Source organism: Sinocyclocheilus anshuiensis, unplaced genomic scaffold (genome assembly GCF_001515605.1).
Source record: "Sinocyclocheilus anshuiensis isolate Anshui unplaced genomic scaffold, SAMN03320099.WGS_v1.1 scaffold702, whole genome shotgun sequence".
NCBI lineage: Eukaryota > Metazoa > Chordata > Actinopteri > Cypriniformes > Cyprinidae > Sinocyclocheilus > Sinocyclocheilus anshuiensis.
This window is the reverse complement of record NW_015548184.1, coordinates 570,336-590,130: the sequence shown is the minus strand read 5'-3', so window position 1 is coordinate 590,130 and position 19,795 is coordinate 570,336. Positions and strand designations below refer to the sequence as shown.

At 36.5% G+C, this 19,795-nt stretch overlaps 1 protein-coding gene and 1 long non-coding RNA gene across 2 annotated transcripts; one reads left to right on the top strand and one right to left on the bottom strand.

The window, feature by feature from the left end:
• The first annotated feature begins 426 nt into the window (after nt 1-426).
• LOC107704852 (uncharacterized) lies at nt 427-19,615 on the top strand. The gene is made up of 4 exons (XR_001636009.1): nt 427-697; nt 824-871; nt 11,316-11,402; nt 19,572-19,615. It is a non-coding gene; the product is annotated as an uncharacterized LOC107704852 (long non-coding RNA).
• Nucleotides 3,532-6,662, bottom strand: LOC107704851 (basic helix-loop-helix transcription factor scleraxis-like). Its single transcript, XM_016507873.1, has 2 exons — nt 5,793-6,662; nt 3,532-3,615 (listed from the first exon to the last, which is right to left on the bottom strand). The coding sequence occupies exons 1-2, from the start codon at nt 6,354-6,356 to the stop codon at nt 3,577-3,579; spliced, it is 603 nt and encodes a 200-aa protein (XP_016363359.1). The 5' UTR covers nt 6,357-6,662; the 3' UTR covers nt 3,532-3,576.
• Nucleotides 19,616-19,795: the final 180 nt, after the last annotated feature.

Below are 19,795 nucleotides of genomic sequence, written 5' to 3'. Positions count from 1 at the left end.
TACTGTTTTCTGTGTAACCCAGCATTAGGAGAGGGCAAATTAGCAGGACTATTTCAACAATAGCAGCTCAATATTAGCCTCTCCAGCAGGAAACAATTAGCTAAAAGCAGGTATAAGTGGACAGGATCGTGTTTTCTGACTAGAAATGTTGACACAGAGGGAGCTGGCAGAAACTCAAGTCACAGAAAAGGAGTTTTCTCTCTCCCACAGGTGTGTGTGTGTGTTGCAGGGACGAGAATTAGAGAGAGCTGGAACGGGCCAGCCAGGCTCTTTGGACACCTGTCATTCCATCGTTGCTTTACTGCTTCCCGTCCTGTGGTATTCACAAGACTCCCTGCTGGATCTGTGAAAGCTTTACCAGAAGTCTGAGATATGGACTGATACATAAACACTCTGAGAGAAAACAAAACAGATCTAATACAAAAAAGACAGCAGAATGGAAGAAAAGAACATCTTTATGCACTTCAAATCTGTTTGAAATCCAATAACAGATACCAAAAAGACAAAGTATTTTGATTGACACATATTAAGAATTGTCACAGGATCCTGGCTTTTCATTTTTGGACCATATAAAACACTCCTATTCCAAGCCCATTACCAAAGGAATGACCTGAGGATATTCATACCCTTTCCCTCTTCAGTATGCAGGTGCTGCTGGTTAGCATATTTAGGGCGCGTATTATTCCACTTAGAGAAGGTTTGTATTGTACTTCATATGAAATCATTCAGATCATTTTTAAGGTCATACTTGTTTGTAACATTTTTGGTGGAGTTCATCATATGTGGAAAGTTTCTAATACCTTTCCGATGTCTTTAATTACAGGTCTGACTCTTTCTTTGACAATAATATCCAACGACATCCACCGTACAGGTCAGTGTGCAGTACTTTTATTCTGACACTTTTATCTTTAGCAGCTCGCGTTGCTTTAAAGGTTTGAATTTTATGGTTTCATGCATTGGCTTGGAAATCAAACCTTTGTTTTTGATGCTAAAAGTGCCACGCTAGATACCATTTACAACTTAATTTAACTTTCTCAAACATGATTTTAAAGCCTTGTGTCCCAGAAACAGTTTCCATTTTTTGTGCCATTCAGCTATCGATCTCTTAATCTTAGTTAAACTGTATGAATATTGGACCTGTTTCCATGCAGAAAGTGATATAAGTGGACCAGTTTTGTTGCCATGGCAACTAGTCTCTACAGTGCCTCTCCAGCCACAGGGGATGATGAAGCGCTGTTGATGTTGGATAAGAGAAGCAGATGGAAAGGGAAGGAGTGAGTTAAATGATCTGAGAGCACTAGACTGGTTACAGTTCACAGACTCTATATTGAGCGAAATATGGCTGAGCTGAACAGAGGGATCCACTGAGTGTGGGAGACTTTACTAAGAGTTTACTGAGAGGAGACGAGAACAATGCTGACGGTTTTAGGATAGTGACATTCAGCACTACAGCAAATCACATTTTTGAAAAAATAGGGATGGGCGATAATGTTATTTCACGGTAACAATATATATCACAATATTGTTATTTTTGCTTTAAATTAGGTATTTATGATACCATAAAAACTTCATAGTTCTTGTCACCAGTGTCAATATCACAAAAAACTAATATTAGCCTGAAAAAAACTTAAGCTCACTGAAGACAAGTAAACAGTCAGCAATTAAATAAGAATAAGAAACTAATTACAAGCAATAGGACAAAAAAACTACTGTAGAGCATATAAATAAGAAATGCTACATACATAAAGTAATCAAATGAATATAAATACTGCATATTCTTCGCTGTATAAATTAATTATATATTTCTTATCAAAGTTACAAAAGTGATTGTCAAGAGCAGTGAGAGATTTTCTCTCATTTGTTGCTTGATTAACATGAATGACTGCTGTCACTTTAAGAGCTGCCCGGATCCAATATACTGTTACACGTGCTTTCTTTCTCAGCTGTTTGCTTTCACTTGCAAAGACAGGCATTTTGACACATACAGGTGTGTATTTAACTGTTCAAGGCCTATAAAGTGGAAAAAATAACTTGGTTCAATACTCCCGTGCTCTATGAAATGGTCTCTCCGATGGCACTCACATATAGCAAAATGAGTTCTCTTTTGCTGCTGATTGCATTTAAACGCCTTAAAATCACTTGTTTTTAAACAGCAATCTATAAAAAAGCCTCCAACCAAAAATTTTTTGTGACCACATGGCACAGCAACGTCATGTGTAACCGCGATAGAGACGATAGTCGAAAATCTCTTCCAGATAATCATAGCTACCGGTATGAGTTACACTACAATTAAAATTTTGAGCTTTGTAAGATTTGATAGAAATTGGTAAGAGGACCGTTGACTTTGACATTCAAGAAGAAGTGTTCATGATCTCATGTGTATTAATCTCATTAATTGTTATGTGTAGCTTGAAGCTAATTGTCATTTCTCCGTTACCCATATACAATTATATTTCATTAAGTTTGTAAGAAAGTTTAATTTTTCAAAAAGATTTTTAATTATAGAATGTACCACATGCTGATCAGAGAGATGTGGGTGGGATGTAATGTCAGAGTAAAGTAAAGACACAACTTACACAAAAGTGCTCATGATCATCGTTTTTCCTAAAATCAATATAATGCAATATTTCTATCTGCTGAATGTATAAGCTTTTCCATATTCCAAGTTTGTCTGCTGCACTGGGGACATCACATGCATGTGCGAGTCGTGAAAATTATGAAAATAAATATAGGAATTATTTGATTGTTCGATTTTAAATCAGCGGGTTGAGGCATCAAAAGTAACTAAGCTGTTTTATGGATGGTAACTGTAATATAATTACTGAAATCTTATTAGTAATTAGTTACACTACTAGTTACTGCAAAAAGTAATATTATTACAGTAACTATAGTTACTAGTTACTGCCCAACACTGTTTCTCAGTTACTCTTGCAGACCTCTCACAGTCTGTCTGAATTCATTTAAGCCCTCAAACTCAAGATTTTTCAACCCTGACATATACATAATTTGGTTTAAACGATGTTTTGAAATTTTAGTCGGCATAAATAAATTCCTTGAAAAATAAAAAATAACTCCTTGACATTAATGTTTGATCGAACTGTAGGAATGTGTTCTGATAGGAAAAAAAGCCTATGTTTTGACATTTGTAAATAAAGTTCAGTGTTACAAAATATATGCATCATAGACAAACCCAAAAAAACACAAACAGGTTCTTTGATGGTTAGCAAGCAAGTCCCTTTTTTCTTTCATTTTTTTTCTTTCACTGTTTTTAAATTACAAATCATCCTCTTCATCCCTATCACTTTTGTATAAAAGTATATCACCTCTATATAAAACAAAAAAGAGGTTATGATGAAATTCACAAAGTTTTTGGCTTCTAAATATGGAAGTGCAGAATGCAGTGTAGTTGTCCATTATGACGCCGTCCACCAGGAAGTTGTAACTTGGTTAAGAAGTGTTGCATTCGATTAAACAGCTTATTTACAGCAAATTTACACTAAATGTTCAGTACGCTCCGGCGCGCTCCTTCAGGCAGATGTGATGGAAATGCTCTTTTACTCTCTCTTCTCCTCATCATTAACTTCTTAATGCAGTTTTTCTTTCTCTGTCTTTGTTCTGAAAGAAAAGAAAACAAAGTGATCAGAGAATGAGTAGCTTGTAGGTTAAAGGGTCTTTATACATCTTGTACATCCATTCGTTTTACAGACACATAAAAACAATTATCTCATTAGATTTTTAAACACATTAGGACACTGATGAGCAGTTGAACTCTGACCGTCATTACCAACAGGTCAGATTTATTCAGACGTCTGAATCGTAATCAGGACCATCTCAAAGATAGATCTCATTTAGGGAATCTGATTGCTTTGGAGTGTTGGGGGTCTTACAATAACGTCATCTTTTGTCACACATCCACCTGGTACATATTAATCAATAGGCACTTCTGGGTGTGTGTTTTGCCATTACGTTGGCATAGTTTGGCATGTTTTTGTGCTTATTCCCTTTTTCTGTGTGAATATGTAGCATAAAATCTGTTCATTCAATAATACATCAGATCCGTATAGAAATGATAACTTTTAGGGATTATGATAGCTCTCTGTCAATAAAAATTTATATCTAAATTTAAAATTGATATTTAAATTCACATTTAATTAAATTTACCTATTAAAAACACTTAAATCATGCATTTAAAAATAATTAGGGCCATCAGAATATATAATTACTTTAAATAAATAAATAAAAAATCAAATAAAATCAATCACATGATTTTTGGGTAATTAATTTTACATTAATTTTAATGCATTCATTTATTTTAATAATGCTGATGATAATTTTATAGCTGTTAGATGCAGTTCTTGGATGTTTTTTTTTGGTGGAAAAGCATTCTTTCTTTTTTTTTTTTATGAAACCTAGTGTAATATACAGTAAGTTATTTTTACTGGTTTGGCATTTATGAAGGGCTACTTGAGCTTAATACCTGTGGGACTTTAGGTGTACATACTTTAAGAAAGACTAGTCTAAGTCTTTGGCTAATCTAGTCTAATGGACTAAGAGAGAAAAATCAATCTTAAATTGAACTCATAACAGAAAAGTAAGTGCTTTCAGCTGATAAAACAAAGTCTTTTAAATGTTTGCGGTTGAACACTGACAAATTTTAGTTCATCAGCTCTCATTAATTGGTCGCAGCCGATGAAATTTTGATTAATAAATAAATAATCCTCTGTGGCCCATAGAATACGGCCATATTATTTCAGTAATAGCATATGAAATGCTAGATGAAAGGATGAATCTGTAGTGTTTTCATTAAACTGTGGTGTTTAAAGGGTCTGTTCAGGATTAACCATCGTAATGATGATGAGGGTGTTGAAGGCTTTGGTGGAACTCAGGACATTCGTGAACTGCGCAGGAAGACATTCAGGTTGTCAGGGGAATAGACCAGATGTTTCTAATGCGCTGCACAAACACAGCAGACGCATAGCAGCCTGTGCAGAGAGTGTTCGTGTCATTTTGTGTACCTCTCTATGAAAGTTTTGTCTAGAGCCAAATGAATCGCTTGTTTTCATCACAGAGGCTCATGTAAACACTTTCGTTTAGAATGCGGTAGATGTTAATTAATGTGGATGAAGTCAGACCAAGCATATTAAGGGTTTTGCCAAGTTTCAGTGCCAAAGTGATCTGTATTTATGATCTGATGACATCAAGAAATTATGCTAATGTGAGCTCAAACAGCTATGCATAAATATCTGCTTATCTGTCAATTGCACACTCAGAACGTTTCATTGTATCAGTCACTAGAATATTATGATAAATGGCATTTAAAGAGATAGCTCACCCAACAATGAACATTCTGTCATCATTTTGTCACCCTTATGTCGTTCCAAACCCGTATGGCTTTCTTTTCTTTTGTAGAACACAAAAGATGGTTTGTGCTAGCAAAGAGGTTTTTGTACATACAATAAAAGTCCCCACTGATTTTTATCGTTTGGACAAAAATATATGAAATATTATTTAAAGTATCTGTTTCAGAGAAGAAAGAAAGTCATATAGATTTAGAATGACATGATGGAGAGTAAATGACAGCGTGTTTGTTTTTTGGGTGAACCACCGCTTTAAATCTCAGATAAAGTTCATGAATCAGTAACAATGCACTGACCTCTGACCTGTCACAAAATAACAACAACAACTTATTACTAAAGTTTCCAAGTTTTGACCATTCTATAAATGTCAGTCAGATTTGATCTCTATCTAACCTGTCATACATTTTGACAGCTACATTTCATCAAGCTACTCACCAGCCGTCTCTGGTTACTAAGGCAGAATGTGCAGATCTGTCTGGGCTGCGAGTTTTTTGAGTCCGGGCTGGGTGTCGAGTTCTTTGGAAGGTTGTGGAGGTGATGACACAAGGCTCCCGAGCTCCTGAGACAAGGTTGGCCATCTCCACACTCCTCTCCAACCAACAGCATGTTCCCCAGGTGCGAGATGTAGCTGGAGGCCAACCGCAGCGTCTCAATCTTAGACAGCTTCCTGTCAGCTGGTTCGGTAGGTATGAGCGTCCTCAGAGCGGTGAACGCCGTGTTCACACTGTTCGTGCGGTCCCGCTCTCGGGCGTTCGCGGTGTTCCTCTGGCGTATCTCGACGATCTGAGAACGGAGCTCGCTGGGAGCTGCTACCGGTCGGCAGCCGTACCTCTTTTTGCGAGCACCCAACTTAAATGCGCCGTAGCCGTGGCCGGCCATTCGGAAGGACTTGTCATCAGATCCAGAACCCTCACTGCTGTTGTCATCATCCTCGGAGTGCATGCTGATCTCAGAGCACAAGAAATGACCTGGGGTTGGTCGCACCATTGCAAAAGACATGCTCAGCACCTTACGGGACCCCTGGACTTTACTCTTCGCCCTTGCACAGAAATCTCTATTGAATCGTTCTACTTTGCACAAACACAGGAGTGAACTCAATCGCAATTTCTAATCGCACACCCCAGTCTACACTATGGTCTGCATGCAAAGTGACTAGCTTCTGTAACCAGTCCTGCTTTAGGGATCCAACCAATCCAGCGATGCTTGACCCTCACTCATTCATAAGAAATGCTCTTTTCTCCACTGTCATCAGTTATTTGGGCTCACAGCATGCCAGGTCGCCTCCCAGACGTGTGTGTGTGAATGAGTTTGTGAGCTCCAGATCCTTCAGTTCCACGTGTGATTTCAGCTGAGCGTTTCCTTATGCCTTGGATTTATAGTCAGGGGGTGTGGCTGGGGTCCGCTCTCACTTTAACCACCGTAAATGTGAAATCCAGTGAGCAAGTGGGAGGAATGAGAGAATACGGTGACTTCTCTCTCTCTCCTTCTGTCTCTTTCACTCCACATTAGTATTTTTTAAAAACTTGACCCTGAAATGCTTCCACTGAAGATGAATCTATATGATAGATTGCTTCATTTCTTTCAGTGCATTACTTTTTTATTTCTTTCATACTGAAATTTAAATTCAATCTATTAAATTTCCAATTTTTTTCCCTACAAACGTGAATTGTCAGAGCCAGATGCTCATGACTCAATCCAATTCGAACCTAAGTACAGTGTTTATTCTGTGGATGTTAGGCCAGATCGTTTTGCCTTTGGCACCACGGTCACAGGAGGCCTGACAAATGATTGCACAGTTGCTGATGGTTAATATCACAGGATATTATGCAACATTCATAATATGAATTCTTCATAATCCATAATATTAGTTCTTGTGTATGGGGATTGTTCACTAGCAGCTCTAGTGCTGATTAAACAGGAAGTGCCCTGGGCTGGGGAGGGTTTGCACTGTAAGCACATAATGACGCTTATAATGGTTGAGTGGAGGTGATAGGTGGATTGGTTGTTTGAAAAGCTGTATGACATTCGTGGGCACACTTATATTTTCATTTGCCATTCTTGTCAAACGTTGCCAAAATGGTATGCTCTTTATCTAAACATTTTTCAATCATTACAGGATCCTAATGCACTTATATTTACCATTCTGGTATTTCCTGTTGTACGTTTTGAGCTATGTAACTTTTAAAAAATGAATATGTTTGGGCGAAGAAATTTAACATGCTGGAAATAAAGAGGTAAAGATAGCAATTGCTCAGTAAGAGACTGCATTAACTTACATGAGTAACTTATTTTTAATCATCTTTTTAAATTTTTATATTATCACACTAATTTCTGTTTTCAAACAAGATGGAATGTTTTAGAATGAAACAAATCAAATAAAACGACAAAATAGAATTCATTAAGTCCCTTGCTAATATATTAGGTATTTTATTTATTTATATTTCAGCCGCTTCCTAAAATGATGTCACTTCCTAGATGATAATGCCATTTTGTACTTGGCTTTAATTAATTATTCACAAGAAAATACATTGGATTATAAACTTTTGGGTAGACAAAAAAATAATAAATACAAATAAATCTGGAGCATCTGAAATATTTCTATATTTTTAAAGCTTAAAAACATGGAAAAATGGCAACCTGGGGCCTGTACCATGAAGCTGGATTAGCTGGCTAGCCAGGTAATCTGGAGCATCTGAAATATTTCTATATTTTTAAAGCTTAAAAACATGGAAAAATGGCAACCTGGGGCCTGTACCATGAAGCCGGATTAGCTGGCTAGCCAGGTAAGTTTCAGTTTAGTTTGCACCAATCCTGGGTTTTAGGTACCATGAATGTGGCTTGGCTTTTAGTGGTGTTCATCACCATAGTAACTTACGCTCCACAGCTAACCAGCTCCGGGGCAGGTTATGTTCTGGTTTAGAGATCTCAAACCGAAATCTGACCAATCAGCTTCAAGTAAAGTGACACATGTTTGACGTAATAAAGCCACTCCCCCAGTTTCTCTTCCTACAAATTAAAGGATGCTACATAGTACAACATTTTTAAAGATAAAATGTCAGATTTTTATTTTTTATAATTATTTTATATGATTTATTTAATTATTATACCCTTAATAATAGTAATTATTAAGCTTTTATTTTAAATTAATATAAACATATAGAAAATATGCAATAGAAATTATTTTTAGAATCAATAGCTTTAAACATGACTACATATGAGCTTAGATTTTTAAGTGTTTTTATACCTATAAATTATGATCAACTCTATAAACGAACTTTACTACTTTTACTTGAACTTATATGACAAGATGTTTTCTTTAAGTTTCCCTCTTTCCTGGAAAGATCGTTTCATCTCATGTAAATGTGTTTAAATTCTTCATATTGTTCAATCTTTTAATCTTTGGTAGTGAATCACACTGACTCTCTCGCAAGAAGTGAATGACAGTTTCAAGGCATGTGATTGGCTGTTCATTACTGATGTCACACTTTCAAGTGCACGTGCCCAATTAACTCAGGATCAAGCCTGAGTTGACAGAGAAAGTTGATGATCAGCTTCATGGTGCCAACAAAGCCGGATTGGAGTGGTTTGGTTTTGTCAACTCAAAACTAATCCTGTAACCCTGAGTTTGTTCAGCCACCATCATGGTACAGGCCCCTGGTCAAACCAAAGTTGTGAAATTAAAATTAAATTACAATTAAAAGGTTCCTTATAGAAAAAAACAGTAGAGCTGAGTATACATTTTCATGTCCTCATATGGGCCATTCTACAGAATTGGTCCAAAATCAGAGTTGGAAACAATGTCTTTTTCCAAAAAAAAATTGTATGTATGCAAATTGTATAATATCCAAGGTACAGATTTCTAGTAATTGTGCAGTTAATTCTCTAATTTTTTTTCAGAAAGTTTTGGAATATTTGTCCTCTCCCCAAATTTGTCACTACCGAAACACAGTAATAATAATTTAATTAGAAGGGTTATATTGACCTATTCAAATTTTGCTTACATGTACATTATAAATATAGTTTTTTGCTATTTTATTAAAAATTGTCAGAGGTAAATAAATAATAATGACATTTTAAACAATATTTCAAGTGTAATTTATGAGATTTGTTGTATTTCGAATCCAGTTTCGAATCCAGGCAAAAAGTTTATAATACTGATTTCAAAGGTAAGGATTCATTAGTTTGAATATACAATGAACCAAAAACTACCATAACATCTTAGTTGATAATTCAGTATACTTTATTTTTGACAAAACATCCCATGTTCCGGTAGTGACGGCACATTTTCTGTAGTGACAGTAATGCTTTGGTAGCAACCACATCACATTACAGAATTTTAACTCACATACTGAAACACTACTAAAACATACTAAAATACAAAAAAAAATGCATAACTGTACTAAAATTTTGTTTATTTTCCCCAAATATGAGGATTATGTTTCCCTTTTGTCACTACTGAAACAATGATGACATGTTTTGGTTGTGACTGTTTAGGTAGTGACAATTTTAGATACTTTTGTACCTAGCTCAAAAATGCTAATCAGCACATGGTTAGCTAGCACAGTTCTGAACAGTGGTACACATATAAAAACTAAATGTTATGGAATACAGAAAAAAGTGTTCGATAGTGAAGTTCCTTAAAGTTACACACAGATTTTTCAGACTTTTTAACACATTTACCTCAAAGTGATGGGACCTATCTACTCGCACAGGAATATTTCCTGATCATAAATTTAGGGCTGTAGTTAAAATCAGTTTCAGCCAATGGACTAAAACATACACTGTCTCGGTAGTGACAAGAGAAATGCGGGACACTTTTTTTTTTTTTTACATAAATCTTCATAATTTACAAAGAAAATATATATATTTTTAATTACTTCACTTTAAAAAAAAAAAAAATCAAAAATATACTTTTAAAAACAACAATGGAAAAAAATACAACAATAATTTCAATATCATTTTCATAAGTTGAAATTTAAAGGTCAGGGTTCGGGACGACCACCTCCCAACTGAAAGTACCCAATAAATTATGATTTTATATATATTAATCTTACTAATATTTGAAATATTATTGTGGGTTTCAATAGATAATAGAAGGATCTAATTAAACATCTAAGATTTGAATAGTTAAATGCTTTTTAAATGTGTTTTTTGGTTGTGGGACAGCAGTTTGCACCAATTCTGTAGAATGGCCCATATACATAAGCAGAATGACTCATTTAGATGAAAGAAATAATAACGAAGACTTGTGTCATCAGTTTGAGCAAACTTGCATAAGCTCATTGCAGTAATGCTATGTATTCTGAAACTTAACGTCTAGAAATCAGAGCAGATCGGTAGTTCGTTCTTCTCTACATCTGATTATCATTACTTTCTCTGGAACATCTGTGGTAAAACGTCATCCCAGCATTAAGTGCCCTTCTCCTTGTGCCCTATGTAGTTGAACTCTTCTGGCATCGGTCGGGAAACTGTCAAAATCCATCACTAATCCTTTGCTCAGGACTGCAGACGGTTGTTATGGATGCCTGCCGGACGTACGTCCAGTCAACTATCGGGGGACTCCGCTGTCTAGCCATAGTTGGGGACAGGCCAGCAGGCAGCAACCACGCCTGACAGGATAGGGCCTCCGCAGCTGGCTCATTTAGTGTAAGAGGAGATGGATTTAGGGGTGGAGGGAGAGAGAGAGGGATCGAGAGACCCTATCAGCTGTCTCATTTTAACATGCATATCACTTTACGTGTCACGCAAGAGGTCTAATTAGTAATGAATTGTGACCTCATCAGTCAGATCTATAGACTGGGGCTGTTTCTGTAAAATAGGGCAATGCTGTTTAGAGTAGGTCACGTAAGCTCAACCCCTCAGTTGAACTAGGAATAATAATCTGGCATCTATCTCATCTCTCCACTGGTAATTGCCTTTCTGCGGCCTTGCCTCTGACTTCCAACCCCTCTATTTCAGGAGCAGAAATGAAGTCAGTCTTCACTGAAATTCCATGCCGTAATCATCCCGTTCCTCGGAAGCCAAAGAATTCAGACGGCAAAGCAGGTCAGTGGGGTTTTGAGATGGAAAAAGTGAACCGTTTAGAAACTTCTGGAATTCTGTGCCCTTCAGAGCTTTTCTGACAGATCTACCTTACAGAATCCTGATCAAACATTGATAATATAATATAAAGGAAAAATATGTATGTTTTTATTATTTTATAATATAAAATAATACTTTTATAATATAGTTCTACAATTTGAGAGGAAACAAATATTTTGTATTATGTATTTTTTAGGGCTGTCAAAGTTAACATTACAACTGCTCTGGAACAATACCTATTGCGAAAAGCACTATACAAATTTAGTTTAATTAAAAAAACGTTCTCCTCAGGTGAATATATCTAATATTACTGTAATATTAGTGAGTTCAAAAAATAGTTATTACAAAATCAGTATTTTCCAGATAATATTTTAATACGTAACTTTGACTAGTACAGTAATAATATAAAAGTCGGTTATTTAATTTGGCAGACAACATGTCTTTGTTTTCAGTTTTTTTCTCACATAGTATAAATCAGTCTTTATGTATGAAAATATATGGCTGCTTTTACAGTATATATTAGGAAGGGGGTCATCATATTTGGGGGTCTGTGGAGCCCTGCCATCATCTTGTGTGACAGGTTTCTCTAAAACCCCATTAGTCAACAGGCATTTTCTCACATACTGGAGTGTGTCACTCAGAATAAGTCATTACAAGTGAACCGTGAAACATGTTGCTTTACTCACACTGTGTAACCCAAAGAAGGAGTGTAGTTGGTGGTGTGGCAAGTACTGGAGGGGGGTAAGTCAAGGCCTTATCTTTGAAGTTTGCCTTGTAAAGCAGGCAGCTGGTGAGGGCAATCCCACTGCGGCTCTTCAGCCTGGGCTTGTAAAATCCACCTCCGCCCCTTCTAACTGGAGCCCTGGGACTAACCGGTGGCCCCGCTAACAATGGCTCACTGCTAATTTAGTGACTCTTTCAAATTCAAAGCATTCTCCTCTTTGTTCACTCTTCATTGTGGGAACACATCATATATCTGCTCCAGGTGCCACACCAGAACAAAATCTTAAAGGGATAGTTCACCCAAAAATGAAAATTCTGTCATTAATTACTCACCGCACATTCACGAGAGTACCAAAATGCATGCGTGTGTATTCCTCTGCTTGCAAACAAGGCGCAGCGCATCCGGGTTCTACATCAGAACTCTGGCTTCTGCGTCAGCAGAACCACATGTATGCGTGGTACTGTTGTGAATGCACGTCGAAGACTGACAGGGAAGAGAAGAAATTGTTGAATGAATTCACTATCTTTTTTTTTTTTGCACACAAAAAGTATTCTCGTAGCTTCATAAAATGAAGGTTGAACCACTGATGTCACATGGACTATTTCAACAATGTCCTTACTACCTTTCTGGGCCTTGAACGTGGTAGTTGCATTGTTGTCTATGCAGGGTCAGAAAGCTCTTGGATTTAATCAATAATGTCTTAATTTGTGTTCCGAAAATGAATGAAGGTCTTAGGAGTTTGGAACGACATGATGGTGAGTAATTCATGATAGAATTTTCATTTTTGGTTGAACTATCCTTTTAAAACATCTGCTCATCATCTAGGATGCAACCACTTCACTAATTTGTAGCGTCACGCTTTTTTATTTTAGTGAATATATATTTTTTATTATTATTAAAGATGTTTTAACTGTACAAAGGTTTTAGGAAATGTACTTAAAAATTATTTTTACATTATTTGCTGCTACATTTGTTTAAATTTCACGGTTTACTGTTATATGGAAAACAGTGAGTCAGGATTCATTTCATATGTGTTTGTGTTTAAAATGAGAGTATATCTACAAAAGCTAATAATGAAGAGTTAATAACTAATGACTTGATAACATATTTTCATTATCAAAAATACACTTAAAATAAATGTTTTCATTGGTATAGTATTAGGTGCAATTTTTTCTAAGTGGTTCAGAAATTTTTTGAAATATGTCCCGATAATGAATAAAAATGTCAGATCACACATTTACAGGCGCAAGTACTTCTCAAGGGGGTGGCTAGCTTGACAGGAAATTTGCAATTTGCAGCTATTATTTTTTATTAATGGTGATTACCCAGCGTCATTGCCGATTCCTGCTCGACCAAGGCAGAATGTCAGAGTGCACAAGGTCACATGTGTTTTCATTACAACATTTACCAGCATGGTCCATGACATATGTTCGTTACATTACACATTACGTTTGAAATATGTTCATTACGTAACAGCGTATATATCAGTGATTCATAGAAAACATGAGTAACAGTGAGTGTACAACCTTGACTGTCTGTCCTCAGCATTTGTCTTTCATTTAAATTCTAATCGAATTAGATGCATAATAAAATCTAGCTGAAATATACAGTCATGAGTATACATAAAAGTGACTATGCTTTTTAAATTACAGCTGCTTAGCTCAGTAGCAGCCAGAAACACACTGACATCTCGAACATATCTGAACGGAAATGAACCTTAAATGGAAACTGGAGGTTTTCCTTTGCCGTTCATTCCATCATGGACCGTTTCCAACACTGTTTCACCTCCATCATCATTGCACGCCCCACTTTGCTGCTTGTGGTCATTTGTAATGTAAGCAGTAGCTAACTGGCTGCTTATATCATCTTTTGCAGTGAGACCAATGAGCTCATTTTTTTTGGCTGTATGTTCCTGTTAATGTAGATTAGGGCCCAAAAACCAGTCATCCATTTTGGGTGTGGGTGAGTACATGCAGATGGATTTTTAGAACAAATATTTGCTGGAAACTCTCAGGGCTCCATTATGTATGGTGTAAAAAACAAGAATTGAGTATAATGTACAATTGTGTCTGCTTTATCCTCAAGCGTTGGCTCGGTTGTCTCTTTTCTTTATAGCGTTTGGCAAAATTGTTCGACTATAGTGGCCAGATCAGAAATAATATGAAAACGCTTATTGCAGGCCATAAAATGTTCAAATGATTTACAAAATGGCCTTGGTAAATTTGGCGTTGAAGCTTATAGTAAATTGTCAATAAAATGTATGAACTTTCAAATGTACTTTTTGAAGCCTAACAGGAAGTTTTTGCTGTTCGTTTATGATGGTGCTTTAGTACGTTTGATCATGCGGTCTATTCATAATTTAAACTGATTCCTGTGTGTGTGTTTGAAGGATCTTTTGGACATATGCTTGTCATTATCCATTGAGGAAAAGCTCTGAGTGAGCGTAAGGGAAATCCACAAGGCATATATCGGTCATAGACTGGCGGAACATTTGCCCTCACACATCCTTTTTCAAAACGTACATTCTCAGTAGCATCCAAAAACAAATAATTGTGGTCACTCCGCCATCTGAAATGAATTGCCAAATTGCCCTCTTAATGCTGCCTCGTTTCAGATGAATTTGTGTTGCTGAGTTATGCCTGAAACCGGCCTGAGACAGAGAGGGGATATCAGCACTTCATCAGCACCACAAGAAAACTTTCTGTAAAAGAGTTTCATTAGTGCTGGATCCGTCATCATGGGATGATAATGGGTGAACTGGACATTTTACTGGTAATTTGTAATGATGCAGTGTGAGATGAAGCTGACCGTTACAATTCTAAGGTGTTTTGATGAACAGTGTGGGAAGAGACACTATGATGTGAATGAATGAACGAATGAATGATGCATTTATATAGCGCTTTATTGTGTATTGTTGTACACCCAAAGCGCTTTTACAATCATATGGGGGGTCTCTCCTCAACCACCACCAGTGTGCAGCATCCACTTGGATGGGAGAAATCAATACAGCCTGTAGGTTGTAGTTACAAGATTTCATTTTCATAGAGGCATCGCATGTTTGTTTACTCTTGAATATGTATGTGAATTGGCTGCACCAGCCAGAAAAATACATATTGTTGGTGTAATTTGATGTAAAGAAGTACAATTTATGTAAATATTGTTGTCTGATTAGAATCCTCATTTAAATTTGAATGTATCATTGATGAATAGTTTCATTGATGTTTTTCTTTTCCCATTCAGTTAAATAAGAGCTGTACATGAATTACTGCAACACTTATCTCGCGTTATCTGGATACCTGATTCATCATTTAGATTATCCGTGATTATTTTGAAAGTTTTCATTTCATAACTATTTCCTTTACTGAGATGTAACTCGCTTAATCAGATGTGCAGTTTTTCCTCAAGATGAATTGGAATGGTGCCTTGTTGATTTAACCTTTGCCCTGAAACCATCTTCCAAGACCATCATGAATAAGTTCAGCTGAAATGTCCTCACGGCAGCCTGCAGAGATTACAAATCACACAAATGTGTTTGTAATGGCTGTAAAATAGAAAATAAATGCAAGGAAAGTGCAGTTTACAGCTCAAATCCTCTGTTCGCTTGATGAAATACTATAAATTACGGCCAAAAAACCCTGCTTCTCTCTGCACTGGAACTTGAAAAATATTTTTATTCTTTTTTTTTTTCTAGATGTGAAGTTCTTATTTTATATTTAAGCGTTGCCTGGCTATCTTTAAATGGAGAGGAGGAGCTTTAGGACTGAACTGAGAATGTTTCGGGACTTTTCATTTCTACAACACCCGCTCAGGCACTGATTAGTCCTCTTCCAAACCTTTCAATGCTGCCCTCAGGAGTGATTCCTTGGTACATGCTTCATGGCGTAAGATGTTTTACTTACAGCAACACTGCATTTTTATGGGCCTGCCAGACACCAAAATTAAAGTGTTTTTTTCCCTGCTTTCCCTCAGAACAGCAGCCATATGATATACTGTATCAGTTTTGGACCAAAGGGAAAAACAGTCATACAATTTTGAAGAAACACTGGTGTTAATTAAAAAAAAAAAACATTTTAGTTTATGAGTGTAAAATGCAACTAAACATTAAAACGTTTTAAATATTAATTTAAATCTGTATCAATGTTTAACAAAAGTCACGCATTTTTGTAGGCCAAAACCTGGATACAAGTTTTACTTCCATTCTATCGTCCCAAAGTCAATGAGTTTTTTGAATGGGTTTTTGGTTAAATACCTGAAATAATTTCTGTGGTTAACCTGATCTTTTTCATAGTTTTAGTCTACGACATGAAATACATCAGTAATGCCCCCTGTGGTTGATTGATTGATTGCTTTTTTGTTTTTACTTCTTTTGAAAAAGGCAGTTGTTAACAAGTGGCTAAAAAAGGCTACAGAAGTTGTCCGGGACATTAAACATAACGCCAAAACGCTAAACTCTAGTCACTAGTCCACTGACTTTGCTTTCATAGCATTGTTGTGTTTATAATTCAACAACTGCACTCTTAAAAACTATTCTAAATTCAAATTTCAGGGAATTTAATTAATAATTTTGTTTTAAATAAAGACTGAAAGAGTCAAAGCTGGTGGTGACGTTGAAGTCATGTGACTGTGGTGTAGTTCATGTATATCCTAAGATTTTTACTTCTGCCAGTTGTATTTAGTCTTCAAAATTCATAAAAGTTGTGCTTATTTGTGATGATTATCATGGTGAACAAAGCATGTAAGAATCATAAATGATAATCCAAAAGCCAGTGGAAAAATCTGATTGGATTTTTGTTGAGGGAACCAGAGTGACTGCAGTGCTTTATTGTATACATTTTTTTAACTTTAGTTTTTCATTGTGTTTTTTTTGTGGAAGGAACGCGACACATTTTGACTAGTGCATAATATCAAGTTTGCTTGTGCATTTGTGCCCTTTTGATGTTATGTATATTTTTGATTATTCTCATATGTATAGTAATTTTTCATCATATTTTCATCAACAATATGTTTTGATTCAGTTCATATATTTATTGTCATTATGTACATTTTCAGGCTCATCTAATCACTGACAAAATCAAAAACCCTTTATTAATGAACTTTTTTTTCCCATAATCTCATTGGTGAGATTACCAGTGCTGGTTTGTCTGTGCATGACAACTGAAATGCTTGACTTGAAATTTCTTCTTTATTTACAATAAGTGAGCAGAGCGAGTGTAAGTTTGGAATATATTTCCAGCCGTCAAGTTCACTCAGAAGTCATGAGCTAAGTGGCCTCAGAGCCTTTCAAGGCTCCGGTTCTGTGACCGTAGATATGCTTAGTTTCATTCACCGAGCTGATGCTAGAACTGACAGAGGATGGAGGGTCTTCCAGCCAGTGAAATGTGCTTCTGCCACTTTTGTCTACTATGCTCATAAAGTTCAACCATATATGCGTGGACAGAGGCTCCTTGTGAAAAATAAGATGGCCATGCAGAGCTTTGCCAAGAGAAACATAAGTAGACAGAAAAGCGTGCACAAGCCTGAGGAACATTCTTCTCTTCATGGCAGATCCATCATTTTTGAGTTCCACATGGTTTGTGTCTGAAACTTTATGCAGTGTATTATAACTTGTGGAGTTTGTTTAACCTTTCTTCTCCCTCTCTGAACCTGATACGTTCCTTTATTGTTGATTGACTTGTCTGATATGATCCATTTCTTACTTTTTATGCGAGTTGGTGTTGTAATGCCATCTTAAAGGTGCAATAGGTGATTGTCTTTTTTTTTGTTATGCTGGTTGAAATTCTCTTCACATCCCCATAGCAATCATAAGTTAAGTGGTCTAAATGTATTTATCTGTATTTATATATTCTGTGGAAGGCGTAGGACCAAGAAATGTTCGTACAATCAAAACGCTCGGTCTGAGCGTTTTAATTGACTTTCCTACCTTCCTGTCAACGTATGTATCTGCATACCTCTGCGCACCCGGTTCGCGCAGAAAGGATACGTCATCAGCGCGTTCACGCACACTGTGCAGACAGAGCGAGAATGGCAGACAAACATCAACAACCCGATATTCCTTCCTGGTATTGTAGTACTTTTAAAGTTTTCTCACCGGTGAATGACACATGATGTAGCCCAGCGATTCCCAATTCCAGTCCTCGTGATTCGGATAACCAGCTCGTTAGAAGTGAGCTACGTGCATTACTTCACTTCGGAACATGGGCTGGAATTGGGAACTGCTGATGTAACCTGTTGTAGTAATGTTGTCTCTAGTATTCTGGTCTGTGAGCGTAAATGCGTTCAGGGGGCGTGGCTTTGGATGGCGATTGCAGGGAGGGCGGAGTCCAGCCCGGGGTCGTCACATGTGGTTGCCGCAAGCCCAATCACAAATGCAGATATGGTTTTATTTTTAAAAAGACAGTATATGTCATTATAATCCGTAATTATGTACCCACTGGATGCAACAAATGCCTCGTTTATAATGGGTTTTAATGTTTTTGTCTCGTCGCTCCGGCCGGACAGGGCATCACAATATAGTAAGGGGCGTAACATTTCCGTCACACGCTTGAGGTATTCGGCCAATCACAATGCACTGGATAGCTGACCAATCAGAGCACACCTCGCTTTTCAGAACGATGAGCTTTGTAAAAATTGACGCGTTTCAGAAAGGCGGGGCATAGAGGACAAACAATAATGTACAGTATGTGGAAAATAATGTGTTTTTTGAAACTTAAACCGCATAAACACATTTCATTACACCAAATACACAAAATAATGTTATTTTTAGCAATATCATATGACCCCTTTAAGCAAACAATGCCACACAAAAATGATTAATTAAATTAGTAAGAGTGCTTTTACTTAATATACATTGAACATTTGTCAGATGGTGTATTCAGAATGCTATATTCACAACATAGAGATATTATCTATAAAACCCAAGACATTTGATTATTTGTGGGGTTTTTCATTCACATTTATGCAGAGAATTTGAAGAATACAGAATGTTCTGTCTGAACCCACATACATATACATGTGGTTTTCATGTCAGCAAGGTTTAATATCACTCAAAATGTACTATGCTGAATAATTTAGTTGCAAATGCAAACTCTCAGCCAAAATAGTTTTCCGTCTTATTTTTCACTCAAGTACGGTGTAGATAGTAATATCTGACTTGGCTTTACACAATGGCAAAGCCCAATGTAACACCTTCTGCTTCAGAAAAGCACACGTTTAATCTGTGAGATTTAACGGTGACTGGATGAATAGATGTATATTCTGTCATTTAATAAAGTATAATGAACTGCAGTTCCACAAGGCTTACATTTTCCCTGATATAAAAAACATAAAAAGGTTGCAAATATTATTGAAACCTCTCTAGATGAGATATGGCCTGAATAAACATTGTTTTTCTTCTGTTTCCTTTCTTTCAGATGAGTGATTTGTTTCGGATATACTCTCAACTACCACTACTGTGCCAGGATTATGGGCCTCTTTTAAGGTGTGTTTGATTATTAAATCAATTATTTTGGACTTGATATCCCCTCTCTATCTTTGGAGGGAAGTCTAAAGGATTTTTCATTTTATGTAAATAAAATAATTCCCTTAGGAAATAGAATAATGCTGGACTGAGCATGAGGACGAGGCTGTGATTTCT